Here is a 19,404-nt window from a genome sequence, read left to right on the forward strand (position 1 = left end):
AGGACATATGTCACAAAAAGACAAATCCCGTATGACTCCACGTATATGAGGTACCTAGAGTAGTCAGATTCATAGAGACACAAGGAATGGTGATTGCCAGGTGCTGGGGGCAACAGGGGATGGGGAGCTACTGTTTAATGGGTATAAAGTTTCAGTTTTGCACGCTGAAAAGAGTTCTGGAGACAGATGGTGGTGACAGTTGTCTAATGCTGTGAATGTACTTAATACCACCGAAATGGGCACTTAAAAATGGATAAGCTGTTGCACTAGCTCCCATCTAGCTCCCATATATAACGAGCTAGAATTTAGGTAAAAAATTTTTAAAAACGGATAAGCTGGGGCGCCTGGGTGGCTCAGTTGGTTAAGCGACTGCCTTCGGCTCAGGTCATGATCCTGGAGTCCCGGGATCGAGTCCCGGGATCGAGTCCCACATCGGGCTCCCTGCTCGGCAGGGAGTCTGCTTCTCCCTCTGACCCTCCCCCCTCTCATGCTCTCTCTCTCTCTCTCTCTCTCATTCTCTCTCTCAAATAAATAAATAAAATCTTTAAAAAAAAAACGGATAAGCTGGTAAATTTTGTTATGTATGTTTTGTCATAATTACTAATAATTTTTTTTAAGAAAGAGTAGGCCTAGGGGTGCCTGGGTGGCTCAGTCAGTTAAGCGTCTGCCTTCGGCTCAGGTCATGCTCCCAGGGTCCTGGGATCGAGCCCCGCATCGGGTTCCATGCTCAGCAGGGAGTCTGCTTCTCCCTCTGCCCTTTACCCCACTTGCGCTCTCTCTCTCTCACGCTCTCTCTCAAATAAATAAATAAAATCTTTAAAAAAAGTAAAGCCTACACAGATTTCACATTCAATGGCCAGTGTCGATTCACCGCCATCCACACAGAATTTCTCTTAGCGGTGAGAGTAACTTCACACCTGTTCAATCACCACACATGCTTCATACTTCTCTGCCTCATTTTCATTCTCTCCTAGCCAAACCTTACCAACGAGACCAAAAAATTTACAGTAGCTCCATTAGCTGCTAGTGTCCTGAAGGCCAAGGTCAAAGACACAACGTTCAAAGCCACAAAACAGCTGGGACATTCGGCCGCAAGCCAGAGGATGCCTACACGCTGGCCCTAGCTGCCACCGCTCCCGTGGGTTCTCCAAGGCACAGAGACGTAGAACTCAGCCCTAAGAGTCACACTGATCCCACACCAGTGAGGCAGGCTGAAAACAAGAAGCTGCCGAGCTCTGCTTTCCACCCCCTGACGCAGGTGCCTCTCCCCCTCCCGTTCAATGGACCGACAAGCGCTTTGGTGAAGGCGGACAGTCGTCTGCAAGGAAAATCAGCATCGACATCCAATGGCCTCAGTGCATCATGTGAGGATTTTGTTTTCTGTCTCCAAGGCGGGCCTGCTTTGCGTGGTATGGATTTTTGTTCAGAACCGGTATCTCCTTTTCTACACCCCGCCCCTGGCTCCCCCTGCTTCCCAGCAACTGTTTCTCCTAGAAAAACGCTCCCCAGCCTTCAGGGACTAGCCCTGCCCTTGCCTTGCCCGCATGGAGACCCTGTTGCTGTCCTCAAACCTCCATTTCCCCTTCTTCCATTGTGGGCTTTCTCCTTCTGGCACTACGGACGCTTTTGGCTCAAACGTTCTTCGGGGTGGGGGCTGTCCCATGCGCTGCAGGTACTTAGTGGCATCCCTGATCTCCACCCACCAAACCCACAATGTTTCCCAGCACTGCCAAATGTCCTGAGAGCAAGACTGTCCCCGGCTCAGAACCACTAATCTGTAGGACAGAAGCTGCAGGGGGGCCCCTGGCCGCCCCGCTGAAAATCAGATTTCCCAGTCCGATCCCAGCCAACGACTGACAGAGGTGGGAGTACAAAAGGCTGGCCCCCAGTCTGAAGGAGGTGAGCCACAGTCCCCCTCCCCACCACCGATTAGGCTGCCGCTAGGACCACACCCTTCCTGGGCTGTCATCCTTCGCCTAGACTGCTTCCCTCTCTCCCTTGCAGGGCATTCTCCTACCTCCTGCTGTGGGTTCAATGATATCCCCCAAAAGATAGGTTATCATCCTCACTCCCATCACTTCAGAATGTGACCTTACTTGGGAATAGGGCTGTTGCAGGTGTAATTATTTAAAACGGGAACATAATGGAGTAGGGTGGTGGTCCCCCTCATCCAAAAGGACTGGTGTCCTTCTAAGAAAAGACAGAGATGCACACAGAGGAGGTCATGTGATGACAGAGGCAGAGATTGGAGTGATGCAGCTAGAAGCCGAGGGGGACGCCAAGGATGGCCGGCAACCACCAGAAGCCAGAAAGCGGCAAGGAAGGGTTCTCCCCTGTAGGTTTCAGAAGGAGCATGGCCTTGATCTTGGACTTCTAGCATCCAGACTGGGAGAAAATAAATTTCTGTAGTTTTAAGCCTCTAATTTGTGATGTTCTGTCACAGCAGCCCTACAAACTAATCCACACCCAAATCCTTATTTCAAGCTCTGCTTCCAGGGAACCCAAACCTCCAACAACTGGCCTTTCTTCTCAGAGTGTAAATTTCAGAGCCAGCCTGAGATGGGAAATGGGAGTCTGCTCTTCCCTGGGCCAGTTTCCATGAGACTTTCTTTGAGCGAGAAGGAAGAAGGAGGGAAGGAGGGAAGGAGGGGGGGTGGCCGGTGGAAGAAAGAAATTCACTTCGGGGAATCCTTCCCTCCCGCCATCCTTTATTCATTCAACAAATATTACTGAGCACTAAGTACCACATGCCAGGCACTGTTCTAGGTGCAGGACATGGAGAAGGGTTTGCATACTAGCAGGGGAGATAGACCATAGAATGTAGGTCTGTGGGATGATGGGAAGGGCCACGGAGAAAAGAAAAAGCAGGGGAAGGGGCCAGGGAGTGCCTGGGGTGGCGGCCACCGTGTCAGCAGAGGGGTGCGGCAGACACCGCCTCTGACGCCAGCTACAGACGGTCCCCAAGTCCTGCTTGGGCAAGGTATCCACTCAGGCAGATGGCCGCTTCCTGTCCCAGGCCTCCCGTGAGGCCGTGGGAGCCCACCCAACCCACGGGCAATGGGCCACAATGGCCCGAAGAGCCACCGTTGATGTGCCCTCCTTCCCTGGGTTCTCCTCACCCCTCGCTCCTGCTTCCTGGGATCACCTCCTAAATAAACTCCCTGCACCCAGGGCCTTGCCTTGGCCTCGGATTTTGGGAGAATCAAACTAGGGCAGACGGGCCGGGAAATCTTTGCTGAGATTGTTAACATTTCAGCCAAGACCTAACATGGCAGCCAAGGCAAGGTGTGTGGATGTCCAGATTCTCTGGGTGTCCAGCGTCCTCCACGCTGATGTGTACAATCAAGCTGGCCATACGGAGTTGATTTTGTCCAGTGGGTCTCCCTCTTTCAACTGTGTAAGTTTCTTGATGGTTGAAAACCCAGTGATATCAAACATCTAGGAGGCTACATGGAAAGCATCCAGTATGTCCTGATCATGTGACGGGAAGGAGGATATGAGATTATAGCAAACACTGCTAACACTTGGACCACCACCTTCTGGTCCTGATCACTTCAGTGCACACGGGCCCCCATGTGGCGGCCAGCTCTTGTGTTTTTTTTTGCATCTGTGGATGTCAAAGTTCTCTATCTGTCAGAAATGCCAGGGGAGGAGCGTCTCCATCCCCCACAGCCCTCATTCAATGGCCGATAGGAGCTGGTGTATAAACACCCCAGCTCCCCCGCCCCTCCGGTGGGAAGACTCGTAGGCATGTGTCTAACACTGGCTTCCCATTTCCCCAGCAGGGTTCAGCGCCGTTCACCCACAGTGGTGGCCAGCCAGGTAATGTATACTTTATGTGAATTTCCCACTCCCTCCTGGTATGTCCTCTGGTGTCACCTCCCTAATAAATGACTTCCTTGGCCTTGGGATTTTCTTCTTCTTGGGGGATCCAAATGAAGAGGATAAATCTATCTTTGAATGGAAACACACCCCCCCCCACACACACACAGAAGAGCAACCCCTCTTAGTCCCCATGTTTAAAACCTGTACTCAGGTGTGCTGCTGAATCATCAAATCTCTGACCGGTAGAGCTCAGCTTTGAAAAGCACCTTGGTGTGTTGGACATAAAATATATAATCCTGCCTGCATTACACAAGATTGTCACCCTTAGCGTGAATGGACTAGACTGGCCTCCAACTGGCTGGGTCTTTTCCTGCCCTTGGGCTCCCACCCACACTGCGTGCACTGTCATCCTCCAGTCCACAGAATGCCCAAGGGAGGGATGCTCTCAGCCCACTGGGGACAGAGCCTGGTCCGTGGGTGGCTTCCCAAGCAGCCAATTGCCTGTCTGTGGGCTGGTAGGGGGAAAGAAGCCAATCTCACAATTTGCCTGAAAAACATCCATATATCATCCTGTTCTTCAGCCCTCATTTTATTTTTCCCAAATCAATTTCTGAAAGTCAAAATGACTGATAGCTTCATACCCTGGACAATTGTTCTCCTTATTTAATAACCTGGCATTGATGACAAAAAGCTCCCAGGATGGTGGTGGTTACATGAATCTATACATGCGATAAAATTTCATAGAACTCCATAAACACACACACACACAGTGGTACATGTAAAACTCCGTGAAAATTCAATGAGGTCCGAAGCTCCGTTGCCAACGTCACTTTGCTGGCATTGCTAACGCACCCGGGTGCGTTAGAGATTTATCACTGGGGCTGCTGGGTGACGAGAAAAGAACTCTGTATGGTGTTTGCAACTGCTTGTAAGTCAAAAATTATTGCAAAATAAAAAGGTTTTTTAAAATGCAAAGACGATTTAAATAATGAAATGAAAATCATTTTTTTTTTTTTTAAAGCTCCCAGCAGGAGACAGCGCCAGCCCACCCCTTACCTGAGAACTGGGGACCAGCGCCTTCCACCAGTGCCCGCCTTTCACCAGGTCAACCTCGCACAAAGGGACGGACACCTTCCCAATGACACAGTGGCGGGAGAACTTATCAAAATCCACCACGGTCAGCAGCAGGGTCCTCCTCTGCGCTTCTAGGAAGGGGATCTCAAAGGTGTAACGCTCCTCAAACACAGGTTTCTGGGTCTTGCGTTTGACCCCCGTCTGCTTCGAGTTCTTCTGGTCCGGCAGGAGACAGATCTTGACGTAGGGGTTTGAGTGCGCCATGTCCTGGCGTGAGCCATCATGGGAGATGGGGGGTGGCAGGTCCCTGGCCTCGATCACCCTCACCGTCAGGTGGTTGTGCAGCAGGTCGTACTGGGTGCTGAAGTGCAGCATGCCCAGTTGGTACTTGGACAAGATCTCCTCATCGGTCAGGAAGTCCACATCGTCGCTGTTGGAGTCTAAGGAGTACAGCTGGGGCTCGAACTTTCTGAAATAGTCGTCTGGGGTATAAGTCCGTCTGAGCACCGAGGGCTGGATGGGCTCCTTTTTGGCGCTGAGAACGCCAAACTCGATGGGTTTAATATCAATGAGCGGGGAGCTGGGTCGTCTGGATTCAAGACCTAAACAGCCGCCAGAAATAACAATTAACACTGCCACGTGTGGGACCAAACCTGGGCCACTTCATGAAACTGGCAACATTTCCTACATTCTCACGTTGTTCACTGTTTCCTAAATCTGTTTGCCATCTGCTCTCCACACCTTGAGATCCTCTTATTTATTCTCTGAGAGGCAACATGGCGGCATGACCATCCCCAACACAACCAGGCACTGTTCTCAACACACTGACATATCAAGTCATCGGATCTCCACAAGGTATCTGATAATGGCAATCCCTACTTGACAGATGAGGAAACAGAAACTCGAAAGAGCTTTCTGGAAGTGACACAGGTAGTAAGAGGAAGAACTGGGAGTCAAGCCCAGCCTGTCTGGTCCCAGAGTCTTGAGGCTAACCGTGACCCTATACTGCCTCCTCTTCCGGAGAGTGGACTCTGGAGCCATAATTCCTGGGACTCAGTTTCCACATCTGTAAAATGGAGTCAATCATAGCACCTGCTTCAAAGATTATGGTGATTCAAGGAGCCATGCATGGAAAGGGCTCAGCACAGAACGTGTGCACGGTAAGAGCTCGCCAAATGGTAACTACTGTACTTCTTCAAGGATCGTATTTGGACCTCCCCACTTGTGGGGTGCCTCTCCCCTCCCCATCAACCAGCAGAGTTCATGACTCCCAAGTCCATCTCATTCCTTGATTCTAGTAATGAGCTCATGGAATTTTATTTTAAAAAACTATTTAACTGAGGCATTACTGACATACAAAAAAAGCTGAGCTTGGAGGTAAGTACGCACCCGTGAAACCATCACCACACTCTGTGCTATACATATATACCCACCACCTCCCAAAGTGTTCTCCTGCCTTCTTTATTTACTTTATTTTTCTGGTGATAAGGACCTTTAACATAGGATCAAGTCTCTTAGTAAAATTTTAAGTATACAATATTGTTAACTATAAGCACTGTGCTGTACAGTAGAGCTCTAAGAACTTCTTTATCTTGTATAACGGAAAGCAACACCTCCCCAGCTCCCCATCCCTGCAGTCCTGGGAACCACACTTTCCTCTCTGCTCCTAGGAGTCTATCAGATTCCTCATATAAAGCAGGGTCATGTAGCATTCGTTCTTTCATGACCTTCTTGTTAAGTGCCCCAACACCTGTCTTGTCCGCTAAAATCATGAGACTTTGATCTGGTGCATGGCTGATACTCTGATAACTATGTGCTAAATGATAATCATCTGTGTGTAGAGCTGTGCAGGAGACCTAGGAATCATCCAGACAGGTGCTATTCAAGAGAAATACAGTGGGGTTCAGAAATACAAATGACATAGGTAACATAAGGTCTTCCAATTTTTTAAGAGTGCAAAGAAACAGGTGAAATTAATATTTTCAACATATAATCAAAATGAAAACGTTTCAGTGAGACAGTGTAAATTCTCTTTTATTTCCTGGCTTCAAAATCGTGGGCACGTAACACATACAGCATGTCTCCACTGGGCTCAGCCCCATTTAAATGTTCACCAGTGATGTGTGGCTGGTGGCTGCCGTACTGCACAGCGCAGGTTGGGAACAGGCCTCTTGCTTTACAGATGGAAAGACTGACGCCTAGAGAGGCCTCACATCCCCTCTGTTTCACTCTTTTGAGCCCTTGAACTTTTCTCTACTTCCTCCCCTGCCCCCCATCTACCCCCAGGAAAGATCAGACACTAATATTTCCACCTGAGCGGATTTACTTCAGGAATTTTAAGCTTTTCCCCCCCTCTGTTAAGTGAATTGCAGACTGCTGAATGAGAGAGCAGAGATCCTTTCGGGGAGTGAAAGGAGGCTGGGGGTCTTTGGGCTTTATACTCCTTTTCCCTCCCCACCCAAACCATGCCATCTGGTCAAAGACAGATGCTGTACATCCGAGTGGACCAACTGGGGGGCCTGTGGACCCTATTTGACCTAGAGATACATCTTGTCTGGGTTTAAAGCTAAAGAAGTTTCATATAAAACCCCAGATCACCAGTTTCTCTTTAGAAAGGGCAGGCAATACGGAGCCCACAATATTGCACCCCACCCCCCAGCAAGAGCTGAGTAACAACTGCCCCTTTCAGTGGGGCACTGGCTTCCCAAATGGCCACAGTCCCCGCCCGGTCGCAGTAACTGAGGCTGAGTCAGCTGCCACTTGTCACTGCATTAGAACGAGCCTCAGCTCTGTCCAACCCTCTCCAACTCATTCATGGACACAACCCACCTGGCCCCTGAAGTTACTTGAATTTGCAAGCGCTGCCATACAACACGGGAACACCCATCTTTTGGGGTCTGAAATGATAATATGCTGACCACGTCAATCAACTGAGCCAGTTCAATGAAACTTTGTGATGAGGAAAAAGAAAAATCGATCAAGTAGCTGCTTCCGGCTGAACTCAGCAGAAATCAGGTGCAACGCACTCTGGTCACACGGTCATTATCTCTCCATCATCCCGTCTCCCAAACTGTCATCCCACTCTGCCCCCTCCCCAGAAGACAATCCCCTCCCTCACATCCTTCCTTGGGGATGCTGCTGAGTGTCTAGGAAAGCCAGCTCTCCTTTTGTCCTGGGGACCTGGCTAATGGGATTTTAATTCGTGAATGGAGGCGGAATGGCACAGGATTTCGTGAGCCACGATCCCTAGGCAGTCACAGCAAAGACGCTTACTTGAAATCCTTCGGGTCAGGCTGTACGTAGACTTTGACGTGTCTGAGGATGAGCATCTTCGATCTGGGGAGTTGGTCCGTGGGGTCAGAGGGACTTCATTGGCTGTGTGGACAGAGTCCCCGTCCTTGTCACTGCTCCGGCCAGCCATCCTATAGGAAAGGAAGAGGTCTCAATGGTTGTCAAAAAATCTCCAGGGACTGGCATCCCTGCCCCTGGGAAGACAGACCCACGACGAAAGGGTTCTCAGATCCAGCTTATACAACTTGCAGTAATACAAACCTGAATCAGTGCGGCAGCCCTAGACTCTTAATAATGCCTTACTTTTTGCACAAAATGAGAAAGGATATAAGTACTTTCTGATTTAGAACCATCTGTCAAGGACGGTGGGGAGGGATATGTACCTATTCAGGTTATTGCCACATGGGGGCGCCACGTTGACTAAGTCAAGCCCAGACCTGTCGATCCTCAGTCTGGAAGGAACCACCAGGTTGTCTATACCCATCTGAACTCCTCCGAGTGGCTTTTGGTGGGAAAGGGCCTGCTATTCCAACCCTCATTGTGCCTATACTTTAGCATCTTCTAAAAGTATCCTATAACAGGGGCGCCTGGGTGGCTCAGTCGTTAAGCGTCTGCCTTCGGCTCAGGTCATGATCCCAGGGTCCTGGGGTCGAGCCCCACATCGGGCTCCCTGCTTGGCAGGAAGCCTGCTTCTCCCTCTCCCACTCCCCCTGCTTGTGTTCCCTCTCTCGCTGTGTCTCTCTGTTAAATAAATAAATAAAATCTTTAAAAAAAATAAAAATAAAAAAATAAAAGTATCCTATAACAATGTCAACTTGAGAGTTCTCTGAGTGCCAGGGCTAAAGCTACAAAATGGCCCTGAGAATCAATGACTTAAGAGCAATAGTTTGATGTGAAGGAACAGCTAAAAATGAGCAGCCGCCGTGACTGATTCAATGTGCTCCCAATGAGGATGAAAAATACTAAAAGAAGAAAAAGCACTGGGTCGGGGGTGGGGAAATACAGGGTAGCAATTAAGAGCACAGCCTCCTGGTCTGAACCCTGGCTGGGTGACCTTGGGCAAGGCCCTTCCTTTCTCTGTGCCTCTATCTACCCATCTGCAAAATGGGAATAATAATAGTACCCACCTTAGATGGTTGCTCTCAACACTGAATGAGTTAGCACATATAAAATGCTTAGAACAGTTCTTGGTACATAGTAGGTGTGTGCTCAATACATTTTAGCTGGCATGATAACAATCTTTAAGATCCCCCCAATCCCCAAAAAGCTAGGTAAGGATGCTGGGGGGGCGGGGAAGTTGGTGGAGTGGCCAGGAGATGGATGCTGCTATTGACACAGCCCTAAGCGATTGTGGCTGTAGATGAATACCTTCTGAGACTACATCCCACCCCCCCACCCAGCTTGACATTTAAGCCTGTGCATAAGCTAGTCTTGAAAAATGCAAGTTTCCAATTCTAGGAGGTCTTTAGATGCATCCTGTGCATGAAATGAGACGGATCTGATGTTCTTCCAAAGCAATGTAAGGATCACAGCCAGGACCGGGCACGTTATGGGGGGCAGGGGGGTGCGGGGGGAATGCCCAGTCCCTGCTTGCCTCCCACTCCTGGTCTGTAAAAGGTGCACGCAGCAGATGAAATGGGGGGAGGGGGAGTAGGGGAAGGCACAGAAATGCAGCCATATTGTATCATTCATTCTTCTCTCTCCCTTAAATGAAAGCTGCAGCATCTTCCAAAGAAGGTGGAACCACCTTGGGCACCCCCACCTGCATGCCTGTCTCCTGGAGGGCCACGGCCATACGTCACTGCAGCAGCCACCTCCAACCTGTTAAGTCCCAGCCAGTCTTCGGGGCTCACCTTAAGTGCTGTCACCCCTGAAGCCTCGGTTGAGTCCTCGCGGACAATGTCTGAGCCACCCCTGCCTCCTCTGCACCCACCCGGCTTCCCAGCTCTTCCTCCGATGCACTGAGCTGAGCCATGCTGTTCCCTCTGCCTGGAATGTTCTTCCTGTCTCATCTCCTGTTTGGTTCCTTCTCATCAGTCAGGTCTCAGCCTCAACAGCACCTCCTCAGAGACGCCCCACCCTGTCCCTATCACCTCCTCCTACCCCATCAGCCCTTCTTTCCCTCTGCAACAATGCACATAACTCATCTTTAGTTGTGGCTTATCTTCTGCGTCTGACACTAAGTCCTTGCTCAGTGTCTCTCATTCACCACTGCCGACCTCGCCCTAGCACAGCATCTGGCATGTGTGGAGTCTTCATTTATCTTCTCAGTAAACGAATGATTGAATTCACCCTTCTTGTCATTCTTATCTGATTTCATCTTGTCTCAAAATGATCTGAGTGCGTATCTTGCCCACCCCCCGCCCCAGCAGGGTACACTCCTTAATGGGGCAATCTATACTTATCTTGATCGAAGGTACCAGGTGCTAAGCACCAAGTGTGTGCCAGGCACGGTGCTCAATGCTCTGTCTGAACCATCTCATTAATCCTTAAAACAATCCAGAGTGTACTTGTTATTAACAAGCCTCACCCCCTTTACAGATGGGGGGGCAGGGCGTGGAAGGGAAGCCTAGTGGGGTGGGGGATGGGATGGATAATTATTTTGCATCACTATTAAACTCCCAGTGAATACCAGACTCCGAACGGCATGCCCTAAACTACTGAGGTGGGTATCCCTTATGAGGCCTGTCAGAGCTGTGTGTAGAGTAGGTCCTCGATACACGCTTGATGGACAAAGAAATGACCTGACTTTAGTCAATGAGCGTCTTTCTGGCATCGCTCCAAAAAGAGCCAGTCGGACTATACAGTTTTCCTGACCTTCACCAGTCCAGCCCAGCCAAGGAAAGCTGGGGGACCCAAATGACAGGAGCATATCTGACAATTAATGGTGTATCCCCTAAAATCCCCCACACAAAGTCCTAGCTCATCTGCCACAGGCCGTCCCACAGAGAGGCATGTCCTGTGGTTCTTAGCTCAAATGTCACAGTGGGAACGGCACTGCGAAGCCTGTACACTTGACATTTCCACTCCCTGTCTGTTTGATAACATGCAACTGCCCACTTGGTAAATAAATCTGGCGAAAGCACAAGCTGTAAATTCACTTTTTGAATGATTTAACCCACCTCCCCTTTACAGACTTCTCTTAACATTTTGCATTATGTTGAGTGCCAAAAATGTACGAAGTTGCTACCCAGGATTCAAGATATTCATCCTGAGAAGCACAGAAAGTCACGTACCGTTGTTCAGGCTTTAGACTGCAAAGCTCTAGGTGGTATCATTCATAATGACCGCCAGGTGAATGGGGCCTTCCAGTGTTGTGCGGTGTGTCGGCCGTGCTGGGAAGGTTCCAGCCCTCTTCTCTACTTGTGGCAAAACCAAAGTAAGTGTCTTCCCAGAGGGTCCCCACCCCTGGCCCCCAGAAAGAGTCCCCCGCTTGCACAATGGGTCAGCAGCCAGGGTAAAGTGCAACTGTCCTCCAGCTCAGTGCTAGGACCTAGGCCATGCATCTGTAATACTCAACATCTGGGCATCTGGGGCAAACAGGTACCTGACTATGATTTCAGGGTCTATCAGGATTCTCCACTGGTTCAGAGGCCAATTCAAATTCCTTGATCTGGCATTCAAGACCCTACAAGACCTGAGCTTGCAGGCTCATTTTCCATGATTCCCCCCACTCTTCCTAGGTGCTGTGGAGTTTGCCCAACCTGGGTCCATTCCCTCCTCTCTGGTTACAGCACCCAAACTGTCTATTACAAAGATCGGCAAACTACGGGGCCCAATCTGTTGCCTGTTCTTGTACATGAAGTAAGACTGGAACATAGACACGCCCATTCATTATAATGTCCCACCTATGGCTGCTTTCACACTTTCTAGGAGTGGTTGTGACAGACTAAGCCCTTTCTAGGAAAAGTTTGCCCACCCCTCATCTGCTAGCTCGGTTCATGTGTGTCAGGTGGGAATGACCCTTTCCCTGGTTCCAGGGTGGTCAGACAATCCAGGCATGATCCTAGCATCATTTCCTCCAAGCAAAAGTGACTGGCTCAAGTGATTGGCACATGACCCAAAACAGAGCAATGAGAGCCCTTCCTGGTTGGTTTGCTGCTATTGAAGCAAAGAAGAAAGCAGCTTAAGAATGAGGCCAATAAAGGGGCGCCTGGGTGGCTCAGTTGGTTAAGCGTCCAACTCTTGATTTCGGCTCAGGTCATGATCTCAGGGTTGTGAAACTGAGCCCTGCATCGGGCTCCAAGCTGGGCATGGAGTCTGCTTAAGGTTCTTTCTCCCTCTCCCTCTGCCCCTCCCCGCCCCCAAAAAAGAATGAGGCCAATATAGAAGAAACAGAGAGAGCAGGAAGGAGAGAAGGCACAAATGCATGCCCATGACAACATCTGACCCCTGGATCCAGCTATGCCTGAAGCCACTGTCCCTGGATATTTTTTTTTCCATAATGAGACTCTAGGCAGAACTGTCATATGGGTGTGCAGGGTGTGAATGCACAACTCTCGGGGGCAGCTGGGCTTATGTACCTGCCTTATCTCCTGTACTAGATTTAGAATCTCCTGAGCACAGTGACCGCACTCTATGTAGTCTCTGCATCCCACAGTACCTGGCACATGAATCATACTTGAGAAATAGTTACCAAAGAAACTGAGATTAAGTTTTCAACCAGATGACTGGCACTTTCAGGATTCAATTTCTGCCTGTAAGTTTGTCAGTTGGTCAATAACAACTTTTTGGAGTGAACAACACAGATAAAAACCCCGCCCTCGCAGAGCTGGCACTCTTCTGAGCATGGCTTTCAAGATACCAGATGGGCTGAGCCAACCTCTGCCACACAGGGCACTAGATAGTGGGAATGATCTCTCGATCATTCACCAAACATCTCAACTCTATGCATACCTGCAGGATTCAGGTTACAACCCATGACTAATGAAAACATTTCTTACCACTGTCTTTACACCGGTTTAAAGAATCTCCATCAATACCTACAAATTCAGAAACGAATACTTACTACTCTGTGAAGCATGTTATGTGCACATCTCATTACTCTGAACCACGACCCTATAAAGTAAGTTCTATTACTGTTCTCACTTTACAGACAAGGAAACGGAGACCAAACAGGGTAAGACGAATCACTTACGTTTATGATTGCCAGCCAGGCGTCAAGCATTTGTAGGGGTTTTCTGTGTACTAATTCCGGCAGTCACCACAACAACCATATGAGATAAACCCTATTATTTTTATCACCCCCATTTTGCAGATGGGAAATCAAGGCACAGAGCTCTAACTACTTGCCCAAGGTCACAGAACTAGAAAAAAGTAGGAGACACAGGATCTGAAGGCACAGAGCCTGACATAGAGCCATTGTGCTATGGAAACATTCGATGCTTTCTTCTAAGAAGAGCAAATGAGAGGACTGAGACATGACCCCCAACTTGGAGGGAAAGAGGGGATATCATGGACTTCCAGAATCTCAGCTCAACGATTTAGCTGGAACAGAACTGGGTTCCCCCTGAGGCTCTGGCTGTGGGCCCTTACACTGCCTCCTGCCCTCTCGGGGCCTCCCGCTCTGCGCAGGAGAGCTGGACTCGCTGGTGGCCAGGCCCTTCTAGGCGCTGGCCTTCTAGACTCAACCCAGGCTCTCTGGCCACGCTCCTCTCTTAGCCACCGAGAGGTGGACCAGACACGTGGCTGAGAAGCTTCAAAACTGTGTTCCCAAAATATCTGAGCGACTGGCAGATGGAGATGTTGTATGCAGGCGCGGGAGGAGCACGAATTGGAAATAAAATGAAAGATGCCAGAGAGAACATAAACAGCGTTGGAGGACAGGATGGAGCCTGGAGGTGCTTTTCTGCTTCCCCGGGTCTGAAGTCCTTGTTCAGACTGGCAAAAAGGCACCTGTTTGTCCATGCGGTCTACCAACCATCCAGCAGTTTTCACTGAGCATCGACTCTGTGCCAGGCACTGGGTCAGGTGCTGGGATCGTGGGTCATACTGACTTGGATGGCCATCCTCAGAATTTCGACATCCCTTGAAGAATGCAGATGCTCACAGATCTCTTCTTCCACTTGGAACAACACTCGACATGATTAAAAGCGCGCACAGGCTTAACACTGCACCCTTCGCGTCTCAGACGAACCGAGGGGGACCTAGCTAAGCCAGAGCCCGGCCACCAGCTTGCCAAACAAAATGAGAGGCACAGAGCAGGTCCCCGTCGGCAGCAAAGAGGTCCACGGACACTCAGTGTTTCCCCCTCTTTCATACCCCGAGCCCTCCTGCCCGCACCCCCTCACACAAACTGAGCCAAGAAAATGTCTTGAGATCACTTTCAAGGAAGTTCCGAGCAGTTTTACTTACAGCCAGGGAGGAGTCTGGGCAGGGAAAGGTCCCAGAATTTCAACTTCATCCTCACTCGACTGGCAACAGCTGGACTCATAGCACTTCTCACAGCAGTGCCTGCAAGTCCATCTGCACAGTAGCAGATCGGAGATTCTAGAAAGAAAACCCTGAGGCCATTGGGGGAGGTGGGCAGTGGAGAGGGGGAGTGGGGGGGAGGGGAGGTGGGAGGGGAGGAGAGGAGGAAAAGGAAAAACACCCGAAAATTACAAGCAGCCGATCCCTGCTGAGAAATAAGGACATTCAGGAGGTCTGTCCCTGCTGCTGAACACTTAGAACAAAATGTTTTCTGTTTCTATTTACCAACTGCAGGCACAGAGATGGCAAACACCAACTTGCTGGAGCCGTTAATAGTGAGCAAAACATTTGCAGGTATTTTCTCTGGTAGTTTATGTGAGTGTCTTTCTTGACAGGTGGGTGGTTTATACAACACCGTGAGGGCTATACAATATGTTCTCGAAACACAATGAATATTACTCTGTCTTCTTGAAAGCAAAGCAAAAAAAGACTTAAAAAAAATCATCTCAGTGACACGAAAGTAAACAGAGGTAACCAAACGGAATAAGGACAGGGGTGGGGAGAGCAATCTAGCCTGTCTACGAGTGTCTCCTCTTCAGGATCTCCCTCCTTCCATAGAAAGGCATCAAAACCGTGCCATTCTAAACATCCAGTCATTGTTCAATACTGAACAGCCCCACAGCCCCACATAAGACTCTGAAATGAAAGGCAAGCACCTCTTGATCAGAAACCAGACCAAAGGAATCATCGAATTAACCCACCTCGTTTAAAGGTTCCAACTGCCCTTTTAGAGATCCACGAAGAAGCCAAGGGGCGTCGGGGGTGAGAGGGTTACAAAAAGAGAGACAAGACCAGTTTAGCAATATTCCAGCAACTCAGAAAAGAAAAAAGAAAAAGAAAGAAAGAAAAAAAAAAAAAAAGCCCTGCATCTTTCCACTTACCATCCTGGGAAGGGAGCTGACTCCCTAACAAGGTGCTATCTGCGGGGCTGCTGGTAGCCTCCTGGCTAACCAACACCGAATAAATGGGAAACTTTAGCATTTCGATTTGATTTGCACCGTATGCTGTTATGAATCAGAGCGGGTGGATAGATAGTCATTCTATCCAATGCAGCCACACTTCAGAAGAGCAAACCTTCCTATACAGAAATAGCCATGAAGCCAACCCAAAAGGACATGATTAGCTAACACGCAGGCAGACGCACAGTGGATGTGACTTGGCTTCCCCCCCCACCCTCCCAGGGGCCCTACCTTATAATTCTGCTCCAATGGTGATGGTGGGGAGTTTCATATGACCACCCACAAACACAGGGAGCAGAGAAGGAAGCCATAATCTGGGCCTGGGAGGGGGTGGGGGGTGGGGCTACCTCCCTTTTCAGCCCCACCTCCCATCAGGACTTCTCACCGGTTCCCAAGGCACAGACTCCCTCCCTCTGTGCCAGGGAAGAGTCGCAGGGGCTTAGGAATGAATGGGCCAAGGAAACCAGGTAGATTAGGAGTCCCGCATCCCAGCCTGGGAAAAATCCCGGGGATGAACTCAAACTCAGAATTTTGAATCAAGACGAAGAGTTATCCTCTTTTTCAATTCTCTCGCTCTCGAGGAGGAGGAGGTCTCAGTTTGGTACCATTGCATGTTAACATGTTTCTAACACTTGTACAACTCCCCCCCACCCCCATCCCCTCTTCCTTTTTAAACAGAGAGCAGACCTCAGCTCAGAGCCTTGGACATAACTAATTATGTGGCATTACTATCATTGTGTTTATTTTTCCAGTTGCCTTCTGTTTATATCAAGTGATCCTGGTTTTCTATTATGGTAGTGACATAAAGTTTCCTTTTCATATGATTTTAAGTTAAAAAAAGAAAGTGAGTCCATTTATAGGAAAAAGTATTAAGTAAATATAGTACAAGTGGTACACAGCTCATGAAAATTTCAAAATCCTTTAAGTGATAAGGGAATAGCTGCAGCTTGGGAAAGAAAGTCTCAGGCACTAATCACAGACTCTTCCAAAAGCAAAACTCGAACCACACACAGAGCAAGACCTGAGGATGCTTGGGGGCCACGCAGAGCTGAGCGGGTAAGTGTTAGTGCTGGCTTCACTAGCAGCCAATCATGTGACTTGGGTAAGTCAGGGGGCCACTCTGAACTTCAGTTCCCTCTTTTCTTTAGTGGAAGGGCTAAACTAGGACTCTGACTATAAAAATGCTTGTGTGTGCTGCCCAGCTGCAAAATATCTGCACTCTTTCTGTGGCTTTATGAGAACAAGGTGGTTTGTCAAGACCAGTTGGAACCTATTAGGCATCAGAGACTGTCCTGGAGGATGCAACAGTGAAAACGCAGCAAAAAGCTATGCCCTCGTGCACTTACATGAGAAAGTGCTTGAAAATGCTTACAATAAAGTGCAAGGATAAAGGGCTGCTTTTTCCTTGGACAATAGTCCATGCCCATTCTTTCCATAGAGGGAAAGCATTTCCTAGGTGTGTGGTGATCAAAAGACACTGTTTATAAAACCACGTGAGTAGAGACAAAGGCCACCATAGGGCCCAAGCATCCAGCTTTCTCAAACCCCAGGTACAAAATCAATGTCCGGGAGCAAAGAGAAACCAAGGAAGAGAAAGAGGGGAGGGAAGATGTTTTTATGTTCCCAGCATGCTAAGTCTTTCCTCACATGGAGTCCACTGGGTTCATGTATTTGACTGGAGAGAGGATCACCGGTTCAAGCCAGAAAGAAACAGGAAGGAGAATCCAGATATTCTAGAACAGATGTTGGCAAGCTATGACTTGCAAGGCTAAATCTAGCCCACAACCTGCTTTTGTATGGTCCTCCAGTTAAGGATGGTTTGTACATTTTTAAATGGTTGGGAAAACACCAGAAGAAAATGAATACTTCTTGACTAGCACACAGTATATGAAATTCAAATTTCAGTGTCCACAAATAGTTTTATTGGAACACAGCCACGCCCATACATTTACTATGGTCTATAGCCGTTCGATGCCATAGTCAGAGTTGAATATTTGTGACACAGACCATGTAGCACTCCAAGAAAAAAAATGTACTATCTGGACCTTTATAGAAAAAGTTTCATACCTTGTTCTAGAAGGAAAGTCTGTTTCACCAAGCCAGTCTCATTTTAGCTGCTTAACAAATCCCCCACTGATCCCCACCATCTCCCTTTTAGATCCCACCACGACCCCTAAGCAGCTGTGACCTTGGGCAAGTCACTAATCTCTGTCCTGAAGGTGGTTATTAAAAACCACAGAAGCATGTTCTAATATTGTGTATTTCTCACTGGATTGTGCATTCTGAGGGGCAGAGACTATGCTGTTTTCACAACTGTATCCCCAGCGCTCACAGGTGGTCACTCAATTGTTTGTTGAGTGACTATTGAATAGCCCCACAACATTCAGCATGCAGTAAGTGTACAGAAAATATGACCTTCACTGAACTTGAAAAGAGAATCTAGAGATTCCATAGAAGCCAGTGGTGCAAATCTAAGCCACCAGAGGGATGGGGAGACCAAGACAGGTGACAGAGCAGAGTTCCTGCCAGGTTGAAAAGTCTGAGGACAAGATGTGAGCCAGTGGGGAACTAGAAGACCAGCAGCCCCCTCAGCTGTAGCTGAGGGTGAGAGAAGTGAGCCCAGATGCACCCTAGATGTGGGAACCTGTAGGCTTTTCTGCCGGGCAGAGAGGAGCCAACCCCAAAAAGCAAGCAGCTCAACGGGTCTGACTGCAGGTCTGACTGCATGACCTTGGCGCTGACCTGTCGCCACTTCCCCGCCTTGTACTGAAGGGAAAGGTCTCGTAGTCAAGCAGCACCCCCCCCCAAAAAGGATGCCTGGAAATTATTTCGGTCCAAGGATTCTTGTGAGTTTCCTCAAGGTGACTGGGGTCCACAACTCCCAGACCCCAATGCAATGGCCGAAAATGATCGGTTGCTCCCGCCCCCACCAACAGCGCGCCTATAGTATGTCCCCCACCCCTCAGCACCCAGTGCCCGGGAGAGACGACGTCCTTGTCCCTCCTGGCCGGAACAGCTGCCTCAGGCTCGCTCCGCCGGCCAATTAGCCAGAGCCGTCGCCACGGCAACGGCAGCTGGCGGGCCGGGCGGCTGGCGCGTCCCGGGCCGCCCTCCCCGCGGCCCCTCCCCTGGGGTGGGGTGCAAGGGGAGGGGATGGGGGCAGAAAAGTCCGCCCCACCCCCACTCCCTCCTCAGGAGGCCAGGGCGCGCGTGCAGAGTCCACAGGGGCCCTTCATCCCCGGGTGTGGGGGTCCCCAGCCCCCTATCCTGGGTCGCACCCGCGCCGCTGCACAGGTTGCGTGCCCTCGGGCACCCTTTCTCTCGAGGCAAGTTTGTGGGAGCCCAGCCGTGTGCCCTCCCTTCCGCGTGCTCACGGCCGGAGGGGGCGCGGCACCCCCCACCCGCACCGCGGACCTTGCCCCCCAGCCTCAGCCCTACCTGGATGTACGCCATTTTCGCCCTCGCGCACTCACTCCGGCCCGGGCATGGCGCCGCCACGGCCACTTTGCCCTCGCCAACAGGGGAGGTGGGGGGAAGGAAGAAAAAGGCAGCCGGGTGGCCCCAGACGTGACTGGCGTGGCTGATGAGCGACGCCCGCCCCTCCGCCGGCCGCCCCGTCCTTGCCTTTCCCTGCGTTCCGGCTCCTGGAGTCGGGGCCGCCTCCCAGGTTGGGAGAGCTGGGGCGCCCAGAGCCCCCGCCTCGGCCACTCTCGCTGTCCTGCGCTTCCCCCCGAGGCGCTGCCCTGGCTGGAAGGAGGCCGGGGCGCCTGGGGAGGGAGCCCGG

The 19,404-nt window shown here is 50.0% G+C and overlaps 1 protein-coding gene across 2 annotated transcripts in view; it reads right to left on the reverse strand.

Moving 5' to 3' along the window:
• The window catches only part of SYT17 (synaptotagmin 17), a 75,495-nt gene extending 56,334 nt beyond the window's left edge, over positions 1-19,161 (reverse strand). The window contains exons 1-5 of one of the 2 annotated variants that reach the window (XM_088017008.1): positions 15,543-15,642; positions 15,363-15,385; positions 14,545-14,693; positions 8,173-8,321; positions 4,882-5,501 (exon numbers count right to left, since the gene is read on the reverse strand). In XM_088017008.1, the coding sequence (XP_087873134.1) occupies positions 4,882-5,501; positions 8,173-8,321; positions 14,545-14,693; positions 15,363-15,385; positions 15,543-15,642 (1,041 nt within the window). Of the gene's footprint in view, positions 1-4,881; positions 5,502-8,172; positions 8,322-14,544; positions 14,694-15,362; positions 15,386-15,542; positions 15,643-19,058 lie in introns of those variants that run through there. The other variant, XM_028091682.2, reaches the window with a different exon arrangement.
• Positions 19,162-19,404: the final 243 nt, after the last annotated feature.

Source organism: Eumetopias jubatus, unplaced genomic scaffold, assembly GCF_037043125.1.
Source record: "Eumetopias jubatus isolate StellerSeaLion01/CBP00866 unplaced genomic scaffold, mEumJub1_p1.0 scaffold_12, whole genome shotgun sequence".
NCBI classification, from domain to species: domain Eukaryota; kingdom Metazoa; phylum Chordata; class Mammalia; order Carnivora; family Otariidae; genus Eumetopias; species Eumetopias jubatus.